The sequence below is a fragment of the Nyctereutes procyonoides genome, unplaced genomic scaffold, assembly GCF_905146905.1.
Source record: "Nyctereutes procyonoides isolate TBG_1078 unplaced genomic scaffold, NYPRO_anot_genome, whole genome shotgun sequence".
NCBI classification, from domain to species: domain Eukaryota; kingdom Metazoa; phylum Chordata; class Mammalia; order Carnivora; family Canidae; genus Nyctereutes; species Nyctereutes procyonoides.
The window spans coordinates 840,642-861,286 of NW_026575111.1; the positions used below are offsets into that span (position 1 = coordinate 840,642).

Genomic DNA, 20,645 nt, shown 5'->3' on the forward strand with positions numbered 1-20,645 from the left:
CTCCTGCGCCCGGGGGGGTCTGGCGGACTCGGGGCGCACATCGCTCTCCGGCGTTTGGACGGCGGTGCCCCCGGTCTCGTGCTCCCGGGCTCCCGACGAGCTGGGCGCCCTGACCCTCGGCCCTGGGCCTGGGTGGCTGTGCTGTTCCCGGAGCCCCTAGCGCCGCCTCGTTCTTCGCTCTGAGCTTGGGCCCGGAGTCCCCGCCGCCGCCTCTCGAGCGGCTCGCGGTTCCTGCCTTGGCATCACACGTTCACGGCACGGCCCGCCAGCTGCCTTCTCGCGTGCCCTCTCCTTGTCCCCACTTATCTTTCACTTTGGGGCCTCTCTGTACCCCCACATCCTCGTTCCTGCTCCTGCGCTTCCAACCGAAGGCTCTTCATGTCCTCCGAACGCTTCCTGCTCACGTCCCCTTCTGGGGGGAACGGTGCCTCCTCCTCTCCTGGGGCAGCAGCCACCCTCGGGCTCCTCTCGGGCCCTCTGCGTCCCCGGTGGCTGTGTCTGCCTGGCAGACGGCCCCGGCCGTGGCTCCTGGTTAGGCAGGTGTGGACTGCTGGGAGGCTCCCGGCGGGCCTGTGTGTGTCCGGGCGTGTTGGGGCCCTTCTGCTTGGGCAGCCCTCAGTATCGGAATCTCCCATTACGCTGTCATAAGATCTTGGAAACTGCCGATTCCAGCCTGCGGCGCCCGAAGCACACGTATGTTCTACGCGGGGCAGGGCCTCGGGCTCCCGCCACAGCACCCCGCCAGAAGGCACCGCCGTGCTGATCGTGCGAGTGCCGGCCTAGTCTTTGCTCTGCCCTCATGGGGTCGTGTCGCTCATGTCACTGAGCAGCGAGAGGCCTGCCAGGGGTCGGTGCGAGGTGGAGCTTGAGGTCGGGCCGGCTCAGGACAGGTCAGGAGCTTGAGGTCGGGCAGGTGTGCAGGCCAGGCTCTGGAATCCGGCCAGAGCGTGGAGCGTCAGAGCTGATGCTCCCATAGGGAGAAGATGGGTGTAGACAAGCTGCAAGAAGAGCCGTGCTGTGCTCTGTGCACCGCGGCAGGGGGAGCGGACATGGCCTTTCTTTCTACATCAGAGTCCCCCCCCCCCCCCCGGCCTGCAGCCGCACCCCTGTCCACCAGAGAAGGGTGTCCTTGATGTCCTGGCCTGTGGTGCCCACAGCGGCACTAGGCACTATCGCTGTTGCCCAGAGGGAGTGGCCGGCCAGGGGCCTGGGATGTGGGGGCAGAAGCGTCAGGGCTGTAACCAGACACCCCTGTTGTTTCCAGGTGGGTTTGTGCTGGTGCCAGGGGTGTTGATGGCACGGCTGGTGCTTACTGGGACCCCACGGAGCTGCCAGCAGGCCTGGGTCTGAGCCCGGGAGCTGTGTGTGCATGGAGGCCTCTGTCACTTGGGACTTGTTGCCATGTTGCCGCCAGCAGGGGCCCTGAGTGGGAGGGACAGACACAGGCTTCGGACTCCGGGGCTTGGTCAGTAGTGGCTGTGGTTTGCAGGCCTGGGCTGGGCTTCCAGGGTCTGATTCTGTGACTCTGGCCACTGCGTGTCACCCCCTCACACTCACCTGAGGACCTCGCTTCTTATTCAGAGGGTGAGATGGTCGAGGACTGACCGTCCTGCCACCAGGCTCCCCAGCCCACCTTTACCTGCTGCCTCATGTGTCCCCAGGGACAACCAGAGCGTTTCAAAAAGATGTTTTTACTCTTTAAAAAAACATTTTTTAGGTTTTTTTTTTTTTTAAGATTTTATTTATTTTTTCCTGAAATAAAACCTGGGGAACCAGCTGCAGCTCAACCAGCACTGCCTGGACACAGCCTTCAACTTCTTCAAGCCTCCTCTCTCTTCAACAGAGAGAGGCAGAGACACAGGCAGAGGGAGAAGCAGGCTCCCTGCGGGGGCCCTGCCGTGGGACTCGATCCCGGGACCCCAGGATCATACCCTGAGCTGAAGGCAGACGCTCAACCACTGAGCCACCCAGATGGCCCTAAACAATGTTTTTAATGAACTATTTTCTTGATGAGTTTTAGATTCACACTGAAACTGAGGGGGAGGTACAGAGATTTCCATGTGCCCACCTGCGCGCAGCCATCCTCCCTCGTGCAGACACCCCCGCCACATGGTGTGTCAGTTGTGCTGATGAACCTGTGTGACGCATCAGCACCCGAGTCCGAGGCTCACCGGGGCTCACTCTTGATGAGGTGCCTTCTGTGAGTTTGGGCAAACGTGCAACGACATGTGTCATCACTGTAGCCGACGGGGAGCCCGTGGTCAAAAGAAGGCCGTGGAACGGCTGGTTGGCACATGTCGGAAGGTGGCCAGCGTCTCCGGGCACCAGGGAGTTGCAGATTGAAAGCCACGATAGGCTGCCGTGGAGCGGGCTGCCTGCACCGGTGTCGGGCAGCCGGGGGCATCCAGGACCCGGGGCACTGCTGGCCAGCCTGTCGGTCCGGCCCTGAGCTGTGTGCACAGGGGCCTCCCCGCTGCGCCGTGTCCATGGTGGTGGGACCTTCCTGCCACCGGAGCTCTGACGGAGGGCTACCTTCGCAGCTTGGCCTCTACCTATGGCTGATGGAAGTCATGGAAATCGGGGAGAGACTCTCATGGTGTCCCTTCCAGAAGCTTCTGGTTTTACGGGGCCCCTTGGAGTTTGGGATTTCTGAGGGGTCAGCTGGCACTGTGTTGTCCACTGTCGGACAGGAAGGGTCGGGTTTGCTTCTGTCCAGGGGCGTCCGGCACGTGGTGCCCGCGGGAGCCCTCCTCTGCTTCACTCACTGCCCGCGGCCCGGGCCCGCGTCTGAGGACCTGTAGCAGCCCCCGCGGCTGTCCTTGGGCTCTGGCCTTCTGTGTGACAGTCACATTGTCTGTTCCTATGAGAAAGCTTCTGGGATCTTTTCATTAGGGTTCATGGATCCATATGTGGGGAGATTGACATTGATGCTCATTTTAACAATAGTGAACCTTCCAGTCGAGGACTATCCTTTGCTTCTTTGGGTGCCCCCCACATCCTGCGACGTGTTACTTGTGGCGAGGGGGTCTTTCCCGTGCTGTGTCAGGCTGTTCCCGAGCGCGTGCCCCGCACTAGCATGGACGGCCTCTGTCTGGGTGGTGACGCGTACGGGTACAGTCGACGTGACGGCCCATACCACAGAAGTCAGTTACCAGTCTTAGTGTTGGAACGCTGGGATCGCCTTGTTTCTTTACGGTGCGCTGCTGTGTGTGGCCACTGTGGTTCATCCCTTCCGATCTGTGTACCTGCCACCTGTTCTTGCCCGTCTGTGCACCTGCAGCGCTGCACGTGCTGTGTGCCCCGGTGGGCGAGGCGCCCTTGGCTGTGTCTGGACCGTGGGCGGTGCCGTCCACACCCGCTGTGGGGGTCTGCAGGCGCCCTCCTGCTGAGAGCACTTGTCAGGAAGGGTGCACATCTCCCACGTATTTATCAGAGTGATAAATACTGGGATGTGTCCCTTAATCGATGAATGACATCAACTAGTTCTTTTTACTTTAAAAAAATTTTTAAAGGTTTTATTTATTTATTCGTGAGAGACACAGAGAGAGAGAGACAGAGAGAGGCAGAGACACAGGCGGAGGGAGAATCAGGCTCCACGCAGGGAGCCCAACATGGGACTCAATCCCAGGACCCCGGGGTCATGAGCTGGGCCCAAGGCAGGTGCTCAGCCCCTGAGCCACTAAGGCGTCCCTTTTAATCCAGTCTTAGAATATTTCTGTTGGAGAATTTCACCCGTTTGAATTAAATGTCTTGTTGGTATATTTGCGTCTAATTCCACCGCTGTTTTGCTGTCTGTTCGTTTGTCCTTTGCTCTCTTTCTCACCAGCTCTCAGAGAACTCAAGTGTTTTATTCTGTTTCCTTGAAGTCACTGGTGTCTCACATGCTTACGTGTCACTGTGTTGCCCCTGCTCTCCGTCACACCCTGTGCCCCCGATGGCAGCCCCGGGCGGCTTGGACCACGCAGTGTGTCACCGTGGCCACCGCCGCTTGCCCTCTCAGCGCCCGTTCACATTTCCCCGTTGTGACCCTTTGCGTCCTGCATTTTTGTGCGTGCATCTGGGCCGTTTCCTTCTGTGTCTGCGGTCGGCCTCCGGGAAGACGCTTCTCTCCGCTTTTGTCTGTATGATACATGTTTACTTTGAAGGATGTCCCTGTGGCTGGCGGTGCTTCTCGTGGCGCTCACTGGTCTCCGTGCCTCTCCCCGTCCTGTCCAGGGGACTCTGCATCTTCCCGTCACTGTTTTCAAGGCACTGACCTCCCCACTCCCTGCTGGCAAGGAGTGTGTTTGTCCTGCTTGTTATTGTCGCTCTGTGTCTTTTGTCTGTCCTGGGGCAGTCTGGGGCACAGTCACGTCTGGTCTGGGGACTGCCCCATCCTCTCTGTTCCCTCTGGGCTCCAGTGCCGCCACAGCATCACGTCCCACCCTGGGTTTGGCAGTTTCTGTTCTCTGTTTGCTTTTCTTCTCCTCTCTCTATTTCAGTCTGTTTTCCCAGGACCTGTATCTGTGAGTTCCCTTGACCTTTCCTCTGTGTGTCTAACCTATCTGGTTTTGTTTTTTTTTTTAAGATTTTATTTATTGATCCATGAGAGACAGAGAGAGAGAGAGGCAGGCAGAGGGAGGAGCAGGCTCCATGCAGGGAGCCCGACGCGGGACTCGATCCAGGGACCCCAGGATCACGCCCTGGGCTGGAGGCGGCTCTAAACTGCTGAGCCACCTGGGCCGCCCTTATCTGTTTTTTTTTTTTTAAAGATTTTATTTATTTGTTTGAGATAGAAAGAAAAAGAGAGAGCATGAGCAGGGGGAGGGCAGGGGCAGAGGGAGAAGCAGGTGCCCCGCTGAGCAGGGAGCACGAGGCAGGACTCGATCCCAGGACCCCGGGATCATGAGCTAAGCCCAAGGCAGACGCTTCCCTGCCTGAGCCACGCAGGCGCCCCTCAGTAGATTCTTTCTACTAGAGTCTGTGTCTTCGGTAAAATTCTCTTTCCGTGAAAGTCTTTAATAACTCCCGACAGGAGGATCGCGGGTGGTTCTGTTTTTATTGGTTTGAGGATATTTACTTGGTCTTGCCTGCTCTCATGCTAGGTAAGTCTTATTGAATTGATGGGTGTTATGTTTGAAGGACTGTGGGGACTGTGGATAATTTTCCCCCCGAGGACGGTCCTGTCCTCTGGCAGGCCGGTGGACTGTGGGGAGCTGGCCATGTCCGGTGCTGGCCCCGCCCGGGACCTAACCAGGAGCTTCGGTGTGTGCTCGCCTTGGGCCAGGGGCGGGAGCCCGGGATCTCTTTCCCACCGGCTCCCACCCTCCACGTGGACTGCTGCTGCCAGGTCTGGGGGAGCCCGTGACATGACATTCGACCACTTCTCTTTTGCCACTTCTTGCAGGGGCTGCGTGCTCTTGACAGTCTGGTCCCTGAGTGTGGCTGTCTTGGAAACGCCCGGACCCTAAGCTTCACCTTCCTGCAGGCAGGACTGCACGAGCCCCAGGCCTGTGTGCCTGGCCCCAGGGCAGCTGGTGCCCTAAGCGGGAGCTCAAGCAACGGGCATGGCCCTCCTTCTCTTGAGGGTCTGCCCCACAAGGGTGGCTCCCAGTCGCTCTCCTGCATTTTATCTGGCTTTTTGGCTGGAGGGGCGCTCTCCTGTGCATCGTGCGGGAGGGGGATCTCCTGATGGGGAGCAGCAGCCCCTCCTTGCCTGGCATTCACCCCTAAGTGCTCTGCCTGCCTCTGCGGTGGGGCCCTGGGTGGGTTTGCCTCCAGCCACGGGTGAGCCTTTCGAGACTGAGGTCTGGACTGTCTCCTTCCTTGTGTGGACTGTCCGTGGCTTTCCCCATGGCCAATGGCTGTAGCTTCCAGCTCCCATGTCCCTTTCCCTCCCTCCCTCCTCTCAGCCACAGCAGCCTATGGCTGCTACTCCCTGGCATCAGGGATGCTGGCCTTCCCAGAGCTCCCCAGTCAGAGATGCTGGCCTGCTGCCAGCCTGTGCGGAGCAGAGAACTTCCAGAGCACGGAGGTCAGCGTGATGCCCGAGCGAGGACTGCACCAGGCTGGGCCTGAGCCGGGTGCACAGGGCCCTCATGGGTGTGGGGAGGCACAGGTGTGCTGGAACCAGGAGCCGCCAGCACAGGATGGACTGTGCCGGTGTTGGGAGGCTGGGCCTGGCGCTGGGGCCAGGGCATGTCCTCCCCCAGCAGTCAGGGCAGCAGGGCCACTGGTGTGCCAGCGCATGCGGCTGACCTGGGATCTGGCCCTCGGTCTTTCCCATACCTCTTCCTGGCACAGGTCCTGGTGTGGAGCCCCGAGGGCAGGGTGCAAGGGTGCAGGCACCTCCACGCTGTGGGAGTGTCGTGCAGAGTGGTGACGGAGACCTGTGTCGATCATTCATTCAAGGAGTGGTGTACACAGAGGAAACCCCAGCACAGGATGCTGCAGCCTGGCCCCGTCTCTGGGGTCAGGTGCATTGTGCTGGGGATGTGGAGAGTGCAGGGAGCAGGGTCAGTGTAGCAGGCAGTGTGTGCTCGGCGTGTGCGTGGGGGCAGGCTCGGAGCCCTGCAGGCTACCACTCCTTTGCCAGGCGAAACAGTGCAGGGGGCACGGCTGCGAGCTCCTCTGTAGACAGAGGTGTGTGTTGGGCCCATAAATAAGTGCCTCCCTGCCCAGGTTTCCATCCGGGCCTGGGAATGGTGGTGCCAGCTCGTAGCGTGGCCGCCCCGCCATTCCCACCGTCGTCTGCTGGACACACGTGCAGGACCTTCCAGACCTTCTGGTGGACTGGGCGCCAAGAGCAGTCTCCCTGGTCCTGTCTTTGGGCGTCCTGAGGGAGCACTTGGGTGTGAGGCCGTGTAGAGAAATCTCACGTTGAACGTGGGTCTGAGTTTAAATCAAGCCTCGTCTGATCGTTCTTCCAAAAGCAAGATGCAGGCCAGCCACATGGTGTCCCCGTCCCTGTCGTGGTGGACCCGGTCCTGGACGTCAGGGCAGCGGAGGCTCTGTGTGCACTTCTCACAGCCTGCCGGAAGTCTGCGCGAGGCCCCTGCGTTTTGGTCTGTTGACCCTCAGGAGTGTCTAGAATCTTCTGGTGGTGGTTTATCTGCTGCTGCTCTCTTCTGCGACCGGCACTCGAAGCTGCTGTTGGCTGAGCAGACGTCCCACCTAGTAGGGCATGTCTGGGAGGAACATGCCATGGGAGCAGGGCGAGGGACCGGGAGGAGGGGCCGGCCCACGGGAACAGATGTGGTCACGCTGGGGCGCTTTGCTCAGCGCCACCAGGGCTTTAGACAGGCCTCGTCCACACCGACTTCACGATTCCAGCAAATTTGGAGGACTGGTTGATGTCCCTGTGCCGGGAGGTTGGGAGCAGCTGCTTAGCAATAGGTGGAGACCCAGGCCCACTGGGCAGGCCGGACAGAAGACCTTGCACGGCCACCACAACATCCCTAAATGCCCATCACTGGGGACCTGTCGTGGGCCCGGCCCTGCGGGCGTGAGCAGGCGGGAAGCACGTTATTCAGCCTGTCGGTGCGTCCAGCAGCCAGCGAGCCCTGGCCGCGTGCCCCACTGCCTCTGCGTCTCAAGGAGACCGGTCGTATCAGCTTGCTTAATTTGAAGTCCGGTCTCCTTTTTAAAATGTACACGCTCTCCCCCATCATTGTGCCGTGGGGGCTCTCCGACACCTGGCAAGGTGGAAGGAATCAGACGGTGCACACCCCTAGCCGTGTCCATCCCGCGGCCCTCACCCGCTCCCCTGCCCTCCCAGCCTCCCACCGTCCGGCACATTTCAGAGTAAGGCACCGGCCTCTGCTGCTCCCTGTAAGCCCTTCAGCTGGCCAGTCGTTAACTGACCAGATTGCAGTATTTGTCTATATTTTTCTTTTCCCTTTTGGGGTAAAATTGGCATAAAACAAATACATGAGTGTTTGTGGTACTGCTTGAGTTTTGCCAATTGTATGCATCTTTGCAACCAGGCTCCCCATCAGGACTCGGGGCGACACCACCACGCGGCCACCCTGCCCCCGAGGCACCCACTGTTCCGGGGACCCCCACCCATTGGTTCTGCTCATTCCAGACGCCCAGGGGAGCCCTGTTCGTAAGGCGAGCTTCGGGCCCATCCGTGTGGGGTGTGCCAAGAAGTGCCCCCTCCATTGTGGGAACGTGTGACAGGCCACGGGTTCTTCTGTGGGTGGACGTCTGGGCTCTTCTTGGCTTTCGGCTGCTGGTACAAGGCTCGCGGGTGGACGTGGGGCGGTCCGGTCGAGGCAGGCGTGGTCCGTGCTACGAGAAACGTGCCAGCCTTGTGCCAGCGTGGCCGTTCGGCGGCAGCGCAGCCGGCAGACTGCGGGAGCGGGGGAGGCCCACATCCCTGCCAGCATCCGGTGCTGCTGGGGGCCCTCCGCCTGCAGGTCTCCGACAGCCGAGGGCGATCCCTTCGCGGGTGCTTACCGGCTCTTTGCTTCCCTTGAAATGTCTGCTCCGAACGTACCGATGACTTGGCTTTTATTTTATTTCATTCTCTTTTGAAGACTTCACTTTTTAGAGCAGTTGTAGGTTAAAAGAAAAGCGGTGCGGACCCCCCACCTCCCCCGACCCCCTGCCCACGCCGCAGCGGCGTCCTGGACGGCCCAGCAGGGCTGACGAGGGCTCGCCCGGCCTGTCCTGTGGTGTCCCTTATGGGTTTGACGGGAGCGGTGGGCGCCCATGCCCGTGGCATCACGTGGAGTGGCCTCAGTGCCCGGAAGTCAGTCCCCTCCCGCCCACCGGCAGCCCCTGACCTGCGCGCTGTACCCCGAGTGTTTCTGGAGCCTTCTGGCGCCTCTCGGTTTGGCGCGTCTCCCGTGTTGCCTGTGTGGACGCGGGTCTGTGCTCGCTCGCGTAGGACCGCTGCCCCCCGCTCCCGTGGACTCCTTTCCACACTTCGTGCTCGCTGCTCGTCCTGTGGCGACGCTCCCGCCGAAGCGCGTGCCTCCAGAGACCGGGACCCAGGGTGCCCTTTATTCAAGGACCTCAGAGGCCGTGGCGGGGTGTCTGGGGCCTGTTGGGACGCTGTGGCATCGGGGGCCTCTTTCTCCTGTGTTTGGGCCCAGGCGTCCCCCCCGACCCTGCCCTGGCTCTGATGCGGCGCATCGGACTCCTCTCGGTTACCTTCTCAAGGCCACAGCGCACTGGGGAGCGACAGGACGTTTGACCTCGCTTGACCAGCTGCCTTACGCAGGGGTGCGTGCCTTGTTGTGTGTCTGTGTGCGCACGTGGGTCCACCTGGGTTTCGAATCACTGAGGACATGATGCGGTTACTCTTTAATCATCTGCTGAGAGTGAGGACAGGTTCCATGCCAGAGGCCCCACAGCTGTCCCTCGAGCACCGGCACCACGGAGGTGCCCGCCCGCCACCAGGGCCCTCTGTGCCTGTGTCTGCCCCCCAGGAGCCACGAGTCGTGGGCCAGAGGCCCACGCGGCACCCAGCGGGCGCTCACTAGATGCTCAAGGGAGCAGTGAGTGTTGTCACGTGCTTCTGGACTGTGCCACTTGGGGCGTGAGGGGTGCTCTGCGAAGCAGCAAGTACTCCGGGGACGACGTGATGGGCTCTGCTGCCCCTCGCCCCGGGAGTGCTTGTCAGGGGTCTCTGGCAGGTTCTGCACAGCCCTGCTGCAGACACCTCCCTCCCTCCCCTGAGATCCAGGGCCGAGCCCAGGTTGGGGGGGCTGGGTCTGTGCCTCGGAAAGGTGGTCGGGTAACTGGAGCCCGTGGGCTTGGGCGCAGATGATCCTTGACTCCTGCTGCAGACATGCTCCTCGACCTCAGTGACCTGCTCCAGGTACATTGGCTTCCTTTCTGAGCCCCCTTCCCAAGGGAGGCTGCGACTGGGGCGTGCACCACACACCCAGGAGGCTGGTCCCCAGGCAGAGGACACGCCGGGCTGGGATCTGATGCAAGACCAGTGGGGGGAGTGGGGGGGTCGGGGGCAGTAAACATGGGGTCACAGTGCTGGCCTGGGCAGCCTCGGCCTCAGAACCAGTGGAAAGACCCAGGTGAACTTGGTCTGAGGGAAGGGAGGTTCTTTAGAAGAAAAAGAACTCTATCTTCAACAGTATAAGAATCCACCTTATAGCGTATTTAGGAACTCTGGGTACCAGGAAAGCGTTTTCTGTTCCATCTGTTGTTTCCGAGGTACTGAATAAAATGGAAGGGTACAGCAAGAGGGACACCTGTGTGGACGGGCATTCACCAGGGTGGGGCCATCGAAGCTCTGCACATGTCCCGTCCCTGCTGATGCGCTGGGGCAGGCACGGTGATCACTGCTGAGGACTTGGACAGGGCAGGGGTGTCCGGGAAAACAGACATGACCGCAGTGTGAGGGTGCGTGTGGGACTCACAGAGCTCCCGCCCCTCTGAGGAAGGCTTGGTCAGGTGCACGTGTGCACATGGGGCCTGTGGTGCTGGTGGCTGCAGGCCCCCCGCAGACAGAGCTAGACTAACAGGTAAAGCAGATGCTGCCTGCGTGCGTGGAATGTCAGGAGTCCTGCTCAAGTACTCTGTGGCCGGGCTCACAGTAATGTGCTGGGATTGTGGAAACCCGGCGCTCCACGTGTGGCGGCGTGTTGCCACCCTAGGACTTCCCGGGGAGCACGGAGTGAGGCTGGTGCGGGACCACCCACGGCTGACCCATGTTCACGATTCTGTTGTTGGTGTTCCTGCCGGGGTTTGGATCCGGGTGAGCTCTCCCGGGCAGGATGGGGTGGGGGGTCCCGTCACCCCATCAAGGCATGGCAGGCACAGGCGCACTCGGGCCGCCTTCACGCAGAGCCCGCCTGCCAATTGGACAGGAGCAGGAAGGCTGGCCGGCCACACCCAGCGGTGACCAGCCACTTCCGCAGGGACCGATCCTCACCGATCCTCAGAGTCCATGTCCCAGTTTCTGATGCCCGTAGACGGACGTCGGCATCTCTGGCAATCACGCCAGGTGCTGTAGCCAGCAGGCCGCTTAGCATTTCGACTTTTCACCTGAAGTCCCTTCAGAGAACCCTTTTCCTTAGCATCTAGGTCTTTGTGTGCTTGGGACACTGTCAGGGAGGTGGGTCGGGTGTGCGCAGCGGGCAGGGAACAGCACATTGCGGGGCACGTGAGTTCCACTCTGCTCCAGACGGGCATGAGGTCAGGAGGGTCAAGGTGCAGGAGCTTGGCAGGAGCCCAGCGAAGGCCGGGCGCTCCTAGAAGATGCACACCTGCACGTGTGTGGGCAGCCCAAGGGCAGAGTCCCTTTAGAAGCATGCTCCGTGAGCTGCCAGCCCGAGGACGGGGGCTTCACTCAGGAGGCCCTGAGCTGACGGGCCTCTGTTCCATTCTTTAGTGCTCTCTGATGGCCACAAGCCCCCATGTGTGCTGCCCAGACCCCCTGATGGGCGTGCCGCACGCCGAGGTCTTGGTTCTTCACACTCTTTTCTGGTGGCTTCTTGGGCTCAGGGTTAAGGAGCCCTCAACCAGGACTTCACAGGCCAGGCTTCACGAGGCAAAGGAGGTCTACGGGGAAGCCAGAGGCAGAGGGCCACACCCTCTGCAGCTCAGGCAGGAGGGGCTCAGCCCCGGCTTTTCCCAATTCTGCACCTCATCCAAGCCCCATGGCGTTTTCCATGGCTGCCGTCAAACACTGCTCAGAAGCCCCCTCCCCGTAGCACCGCAGCCTTGGTCAGCACAGGGCAGGCTCTTAGGACAGCCTCAGGCTCAGCAACAGAGGAGGTCTGCACCCTGGCCAGGCGCTGGACTCCACAGCCGATTTGGACTCGAAGTGGGAGCAGCCTGGGAGGTGGGGGAGTTCCTGAGATCTGCGGGGACCCATGGCCATGACTCAGCTGGTCCCTGGGGCCACAGATAAGGATCCCAGTCTGCGTGGGGCGGGGTGGCCAGTGGGCCCTGCATAGGCAGCTGCACACCACCCTGAATTACACACACTGAGCTCCGGGTGTCTACACTTGGTTAGCAAACCCAGTTATTGCTGAGACAGTGGCAGGGTCTGAAAAAGCTGCCTGCGATTGGGAAGCAGGGCCCTGGGCTGCTCTGAGGGGTGGGGGCAGGGGCGGTCCTGGAGCTTTTACGTTGCATCTGTCACACTGGACAGTGAATGAAATGCATCGTGAGGAAAAAAACCCAAACATCCCCTAAATTCAAATGCTGTTCTGTGTTGTGGCCTCTTCCTAACAGGTGAACGTTTACGTGCTGGGGAAGACGTTCCTTCTTCTGGCAAGAGAGCTCTGCATCAACGCGCCGGCGATAGGTATGCTGGGGCTGGCAGAGGGCAACAAGGTGCCCGGAGTGGGAGGGAGTCACGTGCAGGGGCCAGGGCCCCACCAGGTGGTAAGGAACGTCTGAGAAGTAGCCAAGACCCTGACAGTTTGGAGGTTACTCCTGGTTTAAAACAAGACTGCCCACGGTCTGTCCCCGGCAGGTGTGGAGGAGGACACGGAAGGAATACACCTGGTGGCAGGTGTCCCAGGGAAGGCAGGATCTCTGCACACAGAGTGGGGGTGTCGCTGGCCCGTTCCGTCTCCTCGGGAGCTTTACTGACAGGATTGTCTTCACAGTCCACTTGCAGGGGCTGCTCTCTGTTTTGCCCTTTACAAGTGTATTTCGTTTCAAGAAGGTGGAATGCAGGGCCAGGGAGGGTGGACCGGGGTTTAGTCCTGGATAACCCCCAGGGTGGTACCCTGGGGCTGAAAAGGCAGGGTCCGGCAGGATGGGGCGGGGTGGGGGGGTGCAGCTGCAGAGGTACACCAGGCTTGGGTGGTCTGCTCCCGGCCCAGACCCTGTCCAAGATGCCATTTCCTTGTCCCAAGTGACTCGGTCCCTCCCTCTGGGGGTCAAGCTAAGGGTTTTCAGAAGCAAAGCAACTGGCCCCAGAGCACACAGTCTGGGAAGACGGGCTCAAAGAGCCTGCGTTACCCTGAAGTACACCTGGGCAGGGGCTGTCTGGGGCCTGCCATGGAAGGTGCTGGCGAGCCTGAGGCAGGACATAGGTCCCCAGGGTCTGCAGCCTTGGGCCAGCAGAGAGCCCCACTTCACGCCACCACCCTCAAACCGGAGTCCAGTCCTACAGTAGGGCTTTGTCTCAGAGGTTGCGATGCATCACAAAGTATGACAGAAGCCGTCACCGGGCCTTTTCTAGAGCATTCTAGCGACAGACCCACAGCGGAAGCCAGCCTGCCAGCAGAGGGCAAGCTCAGGGACAGCCGACCTCCCCAGGGGGCAGTTTCTAACCAGGAAGCAGGGCTCAGCACTGGAGAGCTTTTTGTGTGCTGGAAGGAACACAGGGGAAGGCACCTGCCCCAGCCTCACGCTCCTTCCATCACTAATCTATCGGTAGCTCGTTTCACTGAAACTTTGTTATGAAAATCCAGGTAGACGTGCACTATTTTAGGTATTTTTTCCCAAATGTGGATTTGAAGGGAAGGTCTGGGCTAGGCGTCGTACCACTGTGAACTCATGAGGGTGGGATGGATGGCAAGGTCCCCAGAGCTAGCCCACGGTGTGGGCACCACTGGGAGGGGACCTGGATGAAGACTGCCTTGCGCCCCCAGATCTGCCCAGCAGCCAACACTCAGCACCCCAGGCTCTGGCTTTGCAGAGGAGCCTCTGGTTCCCAGCTCTGGGCTGCAGCTGACTAGTACGAGAGAAGTACAAAGTTGGCGAAGCCTTTAATGGGGTCAGGAAGGCAGCCAGCTGGGGGACGGGTAGCACAATCTCCTGCACGTCCCTTCCCGGCCGGACCAGCTGCAGAGAAAGGCTTTCTCCTGGTGCCCGGCAGAGGGCAGGGCGTCCACGCCAGCCCAGGGCCCCTCAGGCATAGAAGATGAGCTCGGGGATCTGCCCACCCTGGACCCCGGTCCCGTTGGTGCTGTCTGAGGAGCACTGGAACTGGAAGGTCACCTTCCCACACTGTACTTCCGTCATGCCTTCCTGCCCGAAATAGCTGAGCTCGCTGCCATCCAGGACGGCACTGGCTGTGTAGAAGGTGTCCTGCTCGACCTGCACGGGGTGTTCAAACCACACCGAGAAGGTGTTGCTGGAGCCGTCCGACACAAACTTGGTCAGGTTCTGAGCCAGGACCACCCCCAGCCTCTTGAGTTCAATCTTCACGCTGTACTCGGCTTTCCCGGAGCTGGACCCGTACAGGCCCAGCCCTGCAACAAACACCCTCCTGTCCACAGCAAACTGGATGCTGTCACAGCGCCCACGGTAGCGCCACTGGTTGCTGCGGTAGGCAGAAGACTGGAACCGGTGGCACCGCTGCGGGGCAAGGCCCTTCCTCTTGGTCAGGGGGAAGTTGAGGAGGGGCTTGTTGGCCGCCGTGTACCATAGGAAGATGTCGTGGGTCTCCTCCAGGGTCAGGATGTCTGACTGGGCTGCGCCGTTCGCAAACTCCTCCAGGGTCATGGTTGGAATTCGGACCAGATAGAGGGCCGGCCCCAAAACGTGCCTCTTGTTGCGTGGGGTGACCGGCAGGCCCTGCCTCTTGCACTCGGCTTCAGCCCAGTTCAGGACGGCCTCGAAGACCACGGCCTCCTTGGCGTTGAGGGCCTCCCGCGTCACGATGATTTCCAGAGTCTGCCAGTCGATTTCGCAGAAGCCTTCAGATCTCAGGGCCATCTCGGCCTGAGCGTCAATGACCTCCCAGCAGCGCTGGGTCAGCTCTGGCTCCTCAAACAGCCGGCTCTGGGACAGCAGGACACAGGCGTTCTTGGCTTCCAGGCTCGTCTCCAGGAAGGTGACACAGGCTTTTGCTAGCGCGGGGACAATGTACTTCTTGGCGGCGTAGAGAGTGGCCAGCACCGTGTCGGCCTCCAGGTCAATCTCGTCGCTGTACATGTACCTGGGCAGGGTGGGGACCGCGTCACAGGCTGCGTGGGCCCGGCCGCCGCCCCGCCCTGCCGCGGCCCTGCCCCGCGGCCCGCAGCATTCCCGCCTCCCCACCGGCGCCTCGGGCTGCACACGCACCTCAGCAGGATCAGGAAGGCCGCGGGCTCCACGTCGGGGATGTGGATCTCCGACTTGACTTCCGCCAGGTCGCCGTAGAACATGGCATAGAAGACGGAGCTACCCACGGCCAGGACGTACTGCGGGGAGACAGACAGAAGCTGCCCTGAGCCCCGCCCCGCGGAGGCCGGGGAGGGCCACCCCGGGGTGCCGGGCGGCTGGGCCGCGCCTCGGCTCACCTTGTGCGCGGGCACCCTGCGGGCCGCCCCCGGGGGCCCCACGATGAAGTGCACGTCGGCCATGAGCTCGTTGTTGAACATCAGCGCGTTCCTGCGAAGGGCAGAGGCGGGCTCGGGCTCGGGCTCGCGGGGGGCGCGGGGGGGGGGCAGGAGGGCGGGGGGGGGGCGGGGGCGCGGGGACGGGGGGGGCGCGGGGGCGCCGGGGGGCGCGGGGACCGGGGCGCCGCCCGGGCTCACCTCTCGCGCAGGGTCGGGTGGCAGGACTGCCAGTTGGGGCTCTCCAAGTTGTTGTTGTCGGGCGCGGGCGGCGCGGGCGCGGGCGGCGGCGGGGCGGGCGGCGGGGCGCTGGGCGGGCCCTTCCTGCCCGCGGCGGCGGCGGCGGCGGCGGCGGCGGCGGCGCTGGCGTTGCTGTTGGCGATGTCCGTGGCGGTGGCGGCGGCGGCCGCGGCGCCGGCGGCGGGGTACAGCTCCGCGGCCATCTTCGCGGGCAGGGCGGCCTCCGCGCGCGTCGGCGGCGCCCCGTGCACCCTCGCGCCGCGCCGGGGCCGGGGCCGGGGTCGGGGCCGGGGCCGGGGGGGCGGCTCGGCGAGCACCAGGAGCGCCGTGAGGCACTGCGCCACCCGGCCGTGCAGGCAGGCCAGGGGCAGCAGCATGGGGCCGCGGCGGGCGCTGCTGCCTCGGGCCGCCCCGCCCGCCCGCCCCGCCGCGCCCCGCCGGCGCGCAGCCCGAGCCCGAGCTGGAGCCCGAGCCCGAGCCCCAGCCGCAGCCGCAGCCGCAGCCCGCAGCGCGGCCGCAGGGGGCGCCGTCCGGCCCGCCCGAGCCCCTGCCGCCGCGGCGCCCGCACGTCACGCCCGTCACGGCCGGCCCCGCCCCCCGCGCGGGGGGGGGGGCGTGCGCGCTCCCGGGCCTGCGTCCCGCCACCCGCCCCTCCGCGACGGCGGCGTGCGCGCTCCCGGGCCTGCGTCCCGGCCCCGCCTCTCCGCCGGCGGGCTGGGGCGGGGCGGCAGGTGCGCAGGCGCGGGCGGGAGCGGGGGGCGCGCTGGCCCCGGCGCGGCGCTGTGGGGCGTCCAGGGCCCCCGCCCGGATGCGGGCACGCGCACGGCCCCTCGCAGGCCGGCCCCCGCTGGTGTCGCGGGGTCGCCCCCGCCCGCCGCGCCCTTCCCTGCCCTCTCCCGGGCCGTGTGTCCGGCGGCTCCGGGGCCTCGGAGAGCAGCGTCCTGCGCGGGGGCTGGGCCGGCGGGTCCCCCCACGGCGTCCACCCCGTGCCCCGCGCGCCCGCCCCGCCCCGCGGCCCCCGCGGCCCCTACTCCCTTGCGGTTGGGCTGTTGGTCGCCACTCGGCCCCCAAAAGACCTTTTTCCGGCGAAAAACACGCGCGTCTGCTATTACGGTTTTGGGCCGTTTCGCGAGGTGGAAGCCCGGGCCCCGGGGAATCCCTGGACACGGAGCTGTGCGCCTGGAAGCTGCTCGTGAGCGGCCGCCCCGCCCCGCCTGGGCCCGCCCCGCCTGGGCCCCCGCGCGGCCCCCACGGCCCTGGGGACCCGGAACGCCTCCGGGCGGCCGCTCGTCTCTGCTCCCTTCTGGGAACCAGGACGGGCAGCGGGTGGAAGGGCCCAGAGCGCAGCCAGGTGGGCCCCGAGCTGCGAGCTGCGAGCTGCGGGGAGGACACCGGTCCCGCGGCCCCTGCGGCTCACGGCCGACCCCGCCCGACGCTCTGCTGCGCCGTGCCCGAGGCTGCAGGCGCCCCTCCGCCTGGGCAGCCGGCTCCGGGAGGCCGGGCAGAGCGGGGCCGGGCAGAGCGGGGCGGGGCAGGCCGGGGCAGGCCGTGTGCGCGCGCCCCCTCGGGCCCCTCCGAGCCCCCCTGGCTGACAAACGGGGCCTGCAGGGAGGGCAGAGGGCGCAGCTCACGCGACACACTAGCAGGTGCAGCCACAGATGGTGGGAAGGCGCTCACCCCCCCCCCCCCGCGTGTCTACAGCCTGCGGCTGCTGTGCGGGCTCCGCACCCTGCCCCCGAGGCAGCTGTGGGACCGCCGAGGGTGGGCCACCCCCAGCCAGGGCCAGGCACGACTGGGAGGGGTCGCCCTGGCGGGCCGCTGTGCGCCATGTGCCCCCTGGGTCTGGAACACGCACGTCCCGTGGGGCCTGGTGAGGGGGGCGGCTCCTGCCCCAGGACTCGCACCAGGCCCCGCTGACGCAGCGTGTCTGCCGCAGACCCGTGCCTCTACATCCCCCGCTTTGCCCACCTGCTGGAGTTCGGTGAGAAGAACCACGAGGTGTCCATGACAGCCCTGAGGCTCTTGCAGAGGATGAAGAGGGATTGGATGCACACCGGCCGGCGGCCCTCGGGCCTCTGCGGAGCGGGTACGACGGCCCTGCGCCCACACCAGCCCCGCTGGCCGCAGGGTGGCTCCTGTCCTGACTTGGAGAGGCCAAGCGCGTGGGTGGGGGCGGGCGGTCTCCAGAGCTGACCTGGCCCCGGAGGACTCCCAGCTGCCCCCCACACTGACTCAGCCCCGGGGGGGGGGGGGGGGCAGGGCAGCACCCGTGGAGGCCGAGGCTGCGTCCAGGCCGCCCCCAGCGCCGAGTCCTCACTGCAGAGGGCGCCCCAGTCTTTCAGGCCGTCTCCTTAGCCCCCCAGAGGGCAGCTGCCCGGTCTCCCGTCTGAGCCCTCCCCCTGTGCCTGACACCCTGGGGTCTGACATAGCCCTGGGGCCTGGAGTCCGCCTGGCAGGCCCTGGCTCCTCTCTGGCGGCCCCGCCCCCAGCACCCCTGCCCCACTCCTTCCTGGAATGCCGAGGGTCTGCGTGCCTGCGCTCCTGCGCTCGGCCACCAGCAGGATCGTGTCCCCTCTCAGCCTGCGTTCCAGGCGCACGGCCAGCTCGGCCTCTCGTAGTCAGCCCACCCCCTTTGCTCTCTGACCTGGGCTGTGTCCCCACAACCCTTATCTCTGTGGACAACCACCAGGCTCCCCAGAGTTCACTCACTGACTTTGAGGGGGTGTGCAAGGTTCTCAGAGACGTGTTCTAACCCCCTTTTATTTGAGGAAGAATGTGTGGTGCAGCACCTCCTCCCTTTTTAAACCGTGGCGTAGTTGGATGGAAAGCAGCGTGTGGCTTTCGGGTGTTGGGACGGTCACATATACCACGTGACCGTTACCCGCGGTGAGGCCGGGGACTGGGCCGAGGCCCCCCCAGGCAGGGCTCTCACCGCCCCTGAGTACTGGGCTGCTGCTGCCTGTTCTGACTCTTGATTCCCCGTCGTGCTCCTCTCCAGCACTTCTGGTTGCAGCCAGGATGCACGATTTCCGGAGAACCGTCAAAGAGGTCATCAGCGTGGTCAAGGTGTGCGAGTCCACGCTGCGGAAGAGGTAGGTGGCGCTCGTTCCTGGCCTGGGGCTGCTCAGGGCCACCTCCTGGTCTGGGTCCAGCTCGGCGGGGGTCCTCGAGGGGCCTCCTGCCTCCCCTCCAGGGCGTCTTGGTCAGCCCTCCTGGTGCCACACCAGCTGCATCTGCCGTGGGGACACTTCCACCCCGAGTTTCTCTCTAAAATAGGTTGGGGTGGGCTGAGAGCCGACTGGCTGGTCGGGGAAGCCAGGCTCAGATGAGGGCCACCATGCCATGGGAGCAGGGGCTCACGGGCTCTGCTTTGGGATGCAGCGCTCGTGGAGCGGCACAGCTCAGCTCCAGCATGAGCTGCACGTGGGCTGTGACTGGAGAGTCACCAGCTCGACCGCAGGCAGCCCTTCGCTGTAGCTGTTTACACCACGAATCTGGAACATTTGATGGCTGTTTTTCGACTGAGGTCGTATCCCGCGGCAGTTTCCAAAGGCAGATTAAAAGGAAGTGTTTCACTCGTTTGATTTTTAAATTTATTTAAAATTTTTTAATTAAAATTTTAAAAAAATCAAATATTTTATTTATTTACTTATGAAAGGCAGAGAGAGAGAGAGAGAGAGAGAGGGGCAGAGACACAGGCAGAGAGAGAAGCAGGCTCCATGCAGGGAGCCCAACGCGGGACTCGATCCCGGGTCTCCAGGACCACACCCCAGGCTGAAGGCAGCACCAAACCGCTGAGCCACCCAGGCTGCCCCAAAATAAAAAGTTTTAGATGTTTTATAGGTCACATAAGACGTAGGTAATTTGTAGTCAGTGACCACCTAGGGCCTCCTTCCTTCTGGGCCTTCTCTGAGTCTCCCCGTGGGAGCGACGGGCGTGCGTGGCCTTTCCTCCCTGGGGCCTGGTGCTCGTAGCTGAGCGTGGCTGGGGTGCTGGGCTGGCTCTCTCCAAGGGCCCTGGGCCCCCTGCAACATCTCTTGTTCCAGGCTGACGGAGTTTGAAGACACACCCACGAGCCAGCTGACCGTGGACGAGTTCATGAGGATCGACCTGGAGGGGGAGTGTGACCCCCCTTCGTACACAGCCGGGCAGCGGAAGCTGCGCATGAAGCAGGTGAGCCCCCCGCCGGCCTGGCCCTGCCTTGCCCGTGTAGCCCGAGAGTATCTAGCAGCATTTTCTAGATCTCATGTTTCACGTTCTTATTTTGAAATAAGTGGCTCAGTTGCAAAGGCTAGACTGGGTCTGCGTCTACATGGCTTGCAGGGAGAGGTGGACAGACAGATGGTGGGGTGAGGCGCTGAGGGGTGCAGGAGGGGCACCGCTGCTGCCCACTAGGGGTGGCACACGGAGCGCCGGGTCTCGAGATGGTCCTCCCGCCTTCCCCGCAGCCGTTAGGGTCTGTGCCAGGCTCAGCCTTGGGTGCCTCGGGCACGGTGCCTTGGGCAAGTGCTGCCTTGCTGTGGGGCCCAGTTGTTAAGACTTATGTGGACGGCTGGGGACCCTGGGCCGCCGCATGTGGAGGGCCTCTGGGCACCCCGGAGGGGGCTGCTTCCCCGGCTGGTCTCCTCGTTTCTTTGCTGAACGTTCTCATTGCTTTGTTTCAGCTTGAACAAGTTCTGTCCAAGAAACTGGAGGAAGTCGAAGGTAACCAAGCGATCTTACGTTACAGACGCCGTCTCCTCCGAGAAGCGGGGTTTGTGCTTACTGTGTGCTTTTGTCACGTCAGGTGAGATATCCAGCTACCAGGATGCCATCGAGATCGAGCTGGAGAACAGCCGGCCGAAGGCGAAGGGCGCCCTCGCCACCCTGACTCGGGACGGTGAGTCCAGCCGCGACCCACACGGCCTCGAGGGGCCAGCCCCGCCCACTTCACCCCTGCCAGGCACAGGTGCAGGTACAGACCCTGTCTGTAGCCACAGGGTCCTACTTCACAGGGTCCCGCTTACTGCCCCGGCCGTTGGCCGCCTCCCGCTGTGACTTGCTATGCTGAATGTCTGGGGGCTCCCCCAGGTTCCAGGCCTTGGAGGGAAGCTGCTCCTCAGCACCTGGATCCTCCTTCCAGACTGTTACGCCCCCTCCCACCAGAATCCCTTCCTGCCGCCATTGCTTGCG

The 20,645-nt window shown here is 63.3% G+C and overlaps 2 protein-coding genes across 4 annotated transcripts in view; one reads left to right on the top strand and one right to left on the bottom strand.

Annotated features, from left to right (window-relative positions):
- LOC129514852 (transcription factor IIIB 90 kDa subunit) overlaps positions 1-20,645 on the top strand; it is a 52,693-nt gene that overhangs the window by 19,988 nt on the left and 12,060 nt on the right. Inside the window, exons 4-10 of one of the 3 annotated variants that reach the window (XM_055333551.1) lie at positions 9,777-9,808; positions 12,190-12,262; positions 17,410-17,559; positions 18,472-18,565; positions 19,520-19,646; positions 20,138-20,177; positions 20,260-20,352. In XM_055333551.1, coding sequence (XP_055189526.1) covers positions 9,777-9,808; positions 12,190-12,262; positions 17,410-17,559; positions 18,472-18,565; positions 19,520-19,646; positions 20,138-20,177; positions 20,260-20,352 — 609 coding nt within the window. The other 2 variants (XM_055333553.1, XM_055333552.1) reach the window with 2 other exon arrangements.
- LOC129514854 (BTB/POZ domain-containing protein 6) lies at positions 13,661-15,884 on the bottom strand. The gene is made up of 4 exons (XM_055333554.1): positions 15,435-15,884; positions 15,198-15,288; positions 14,980-15,098; positions 13,661-14,854 (listed from the first exon to the last, which is right to left on the bottom strand). Exons 1-4 carry the CDS (start codon positions 15,848-15,850, stop codon positions 13,822-13,824), a joined length of 1,659 nt encoding a protein of 552 aa, XP_055189529.1. The 5' UTR covers positions 15,851-15,884; the 3' UTR covers positions 13,661-13,821.

Bases quoted from the DNA above. Each gene is read 5' to 3' on its own strand.
- LOC129514854 (XM_055333554.1), bottom strand. From the start codon at position 15,850: ATGCTGCTGCCCCTGGCCTGCCTGCACGGCCGGGTGGCGCAGTGCCTC. The intron at 15,289-15,434 runs GTGAGCCCGGGC...TGCCCTTCGCAG, and splicing joins CACCCGACCCTGCGCGAGAG to GAACGCGCTGATGTTCAACA. The intron at 15,099-15,197 runs GTGAGCCGAGGC...GTCTCCCCGCAG, and splicing joins GCAGGGTGCCCGCGCACAAG to TACGTCCTGGCCGTGGGTAG.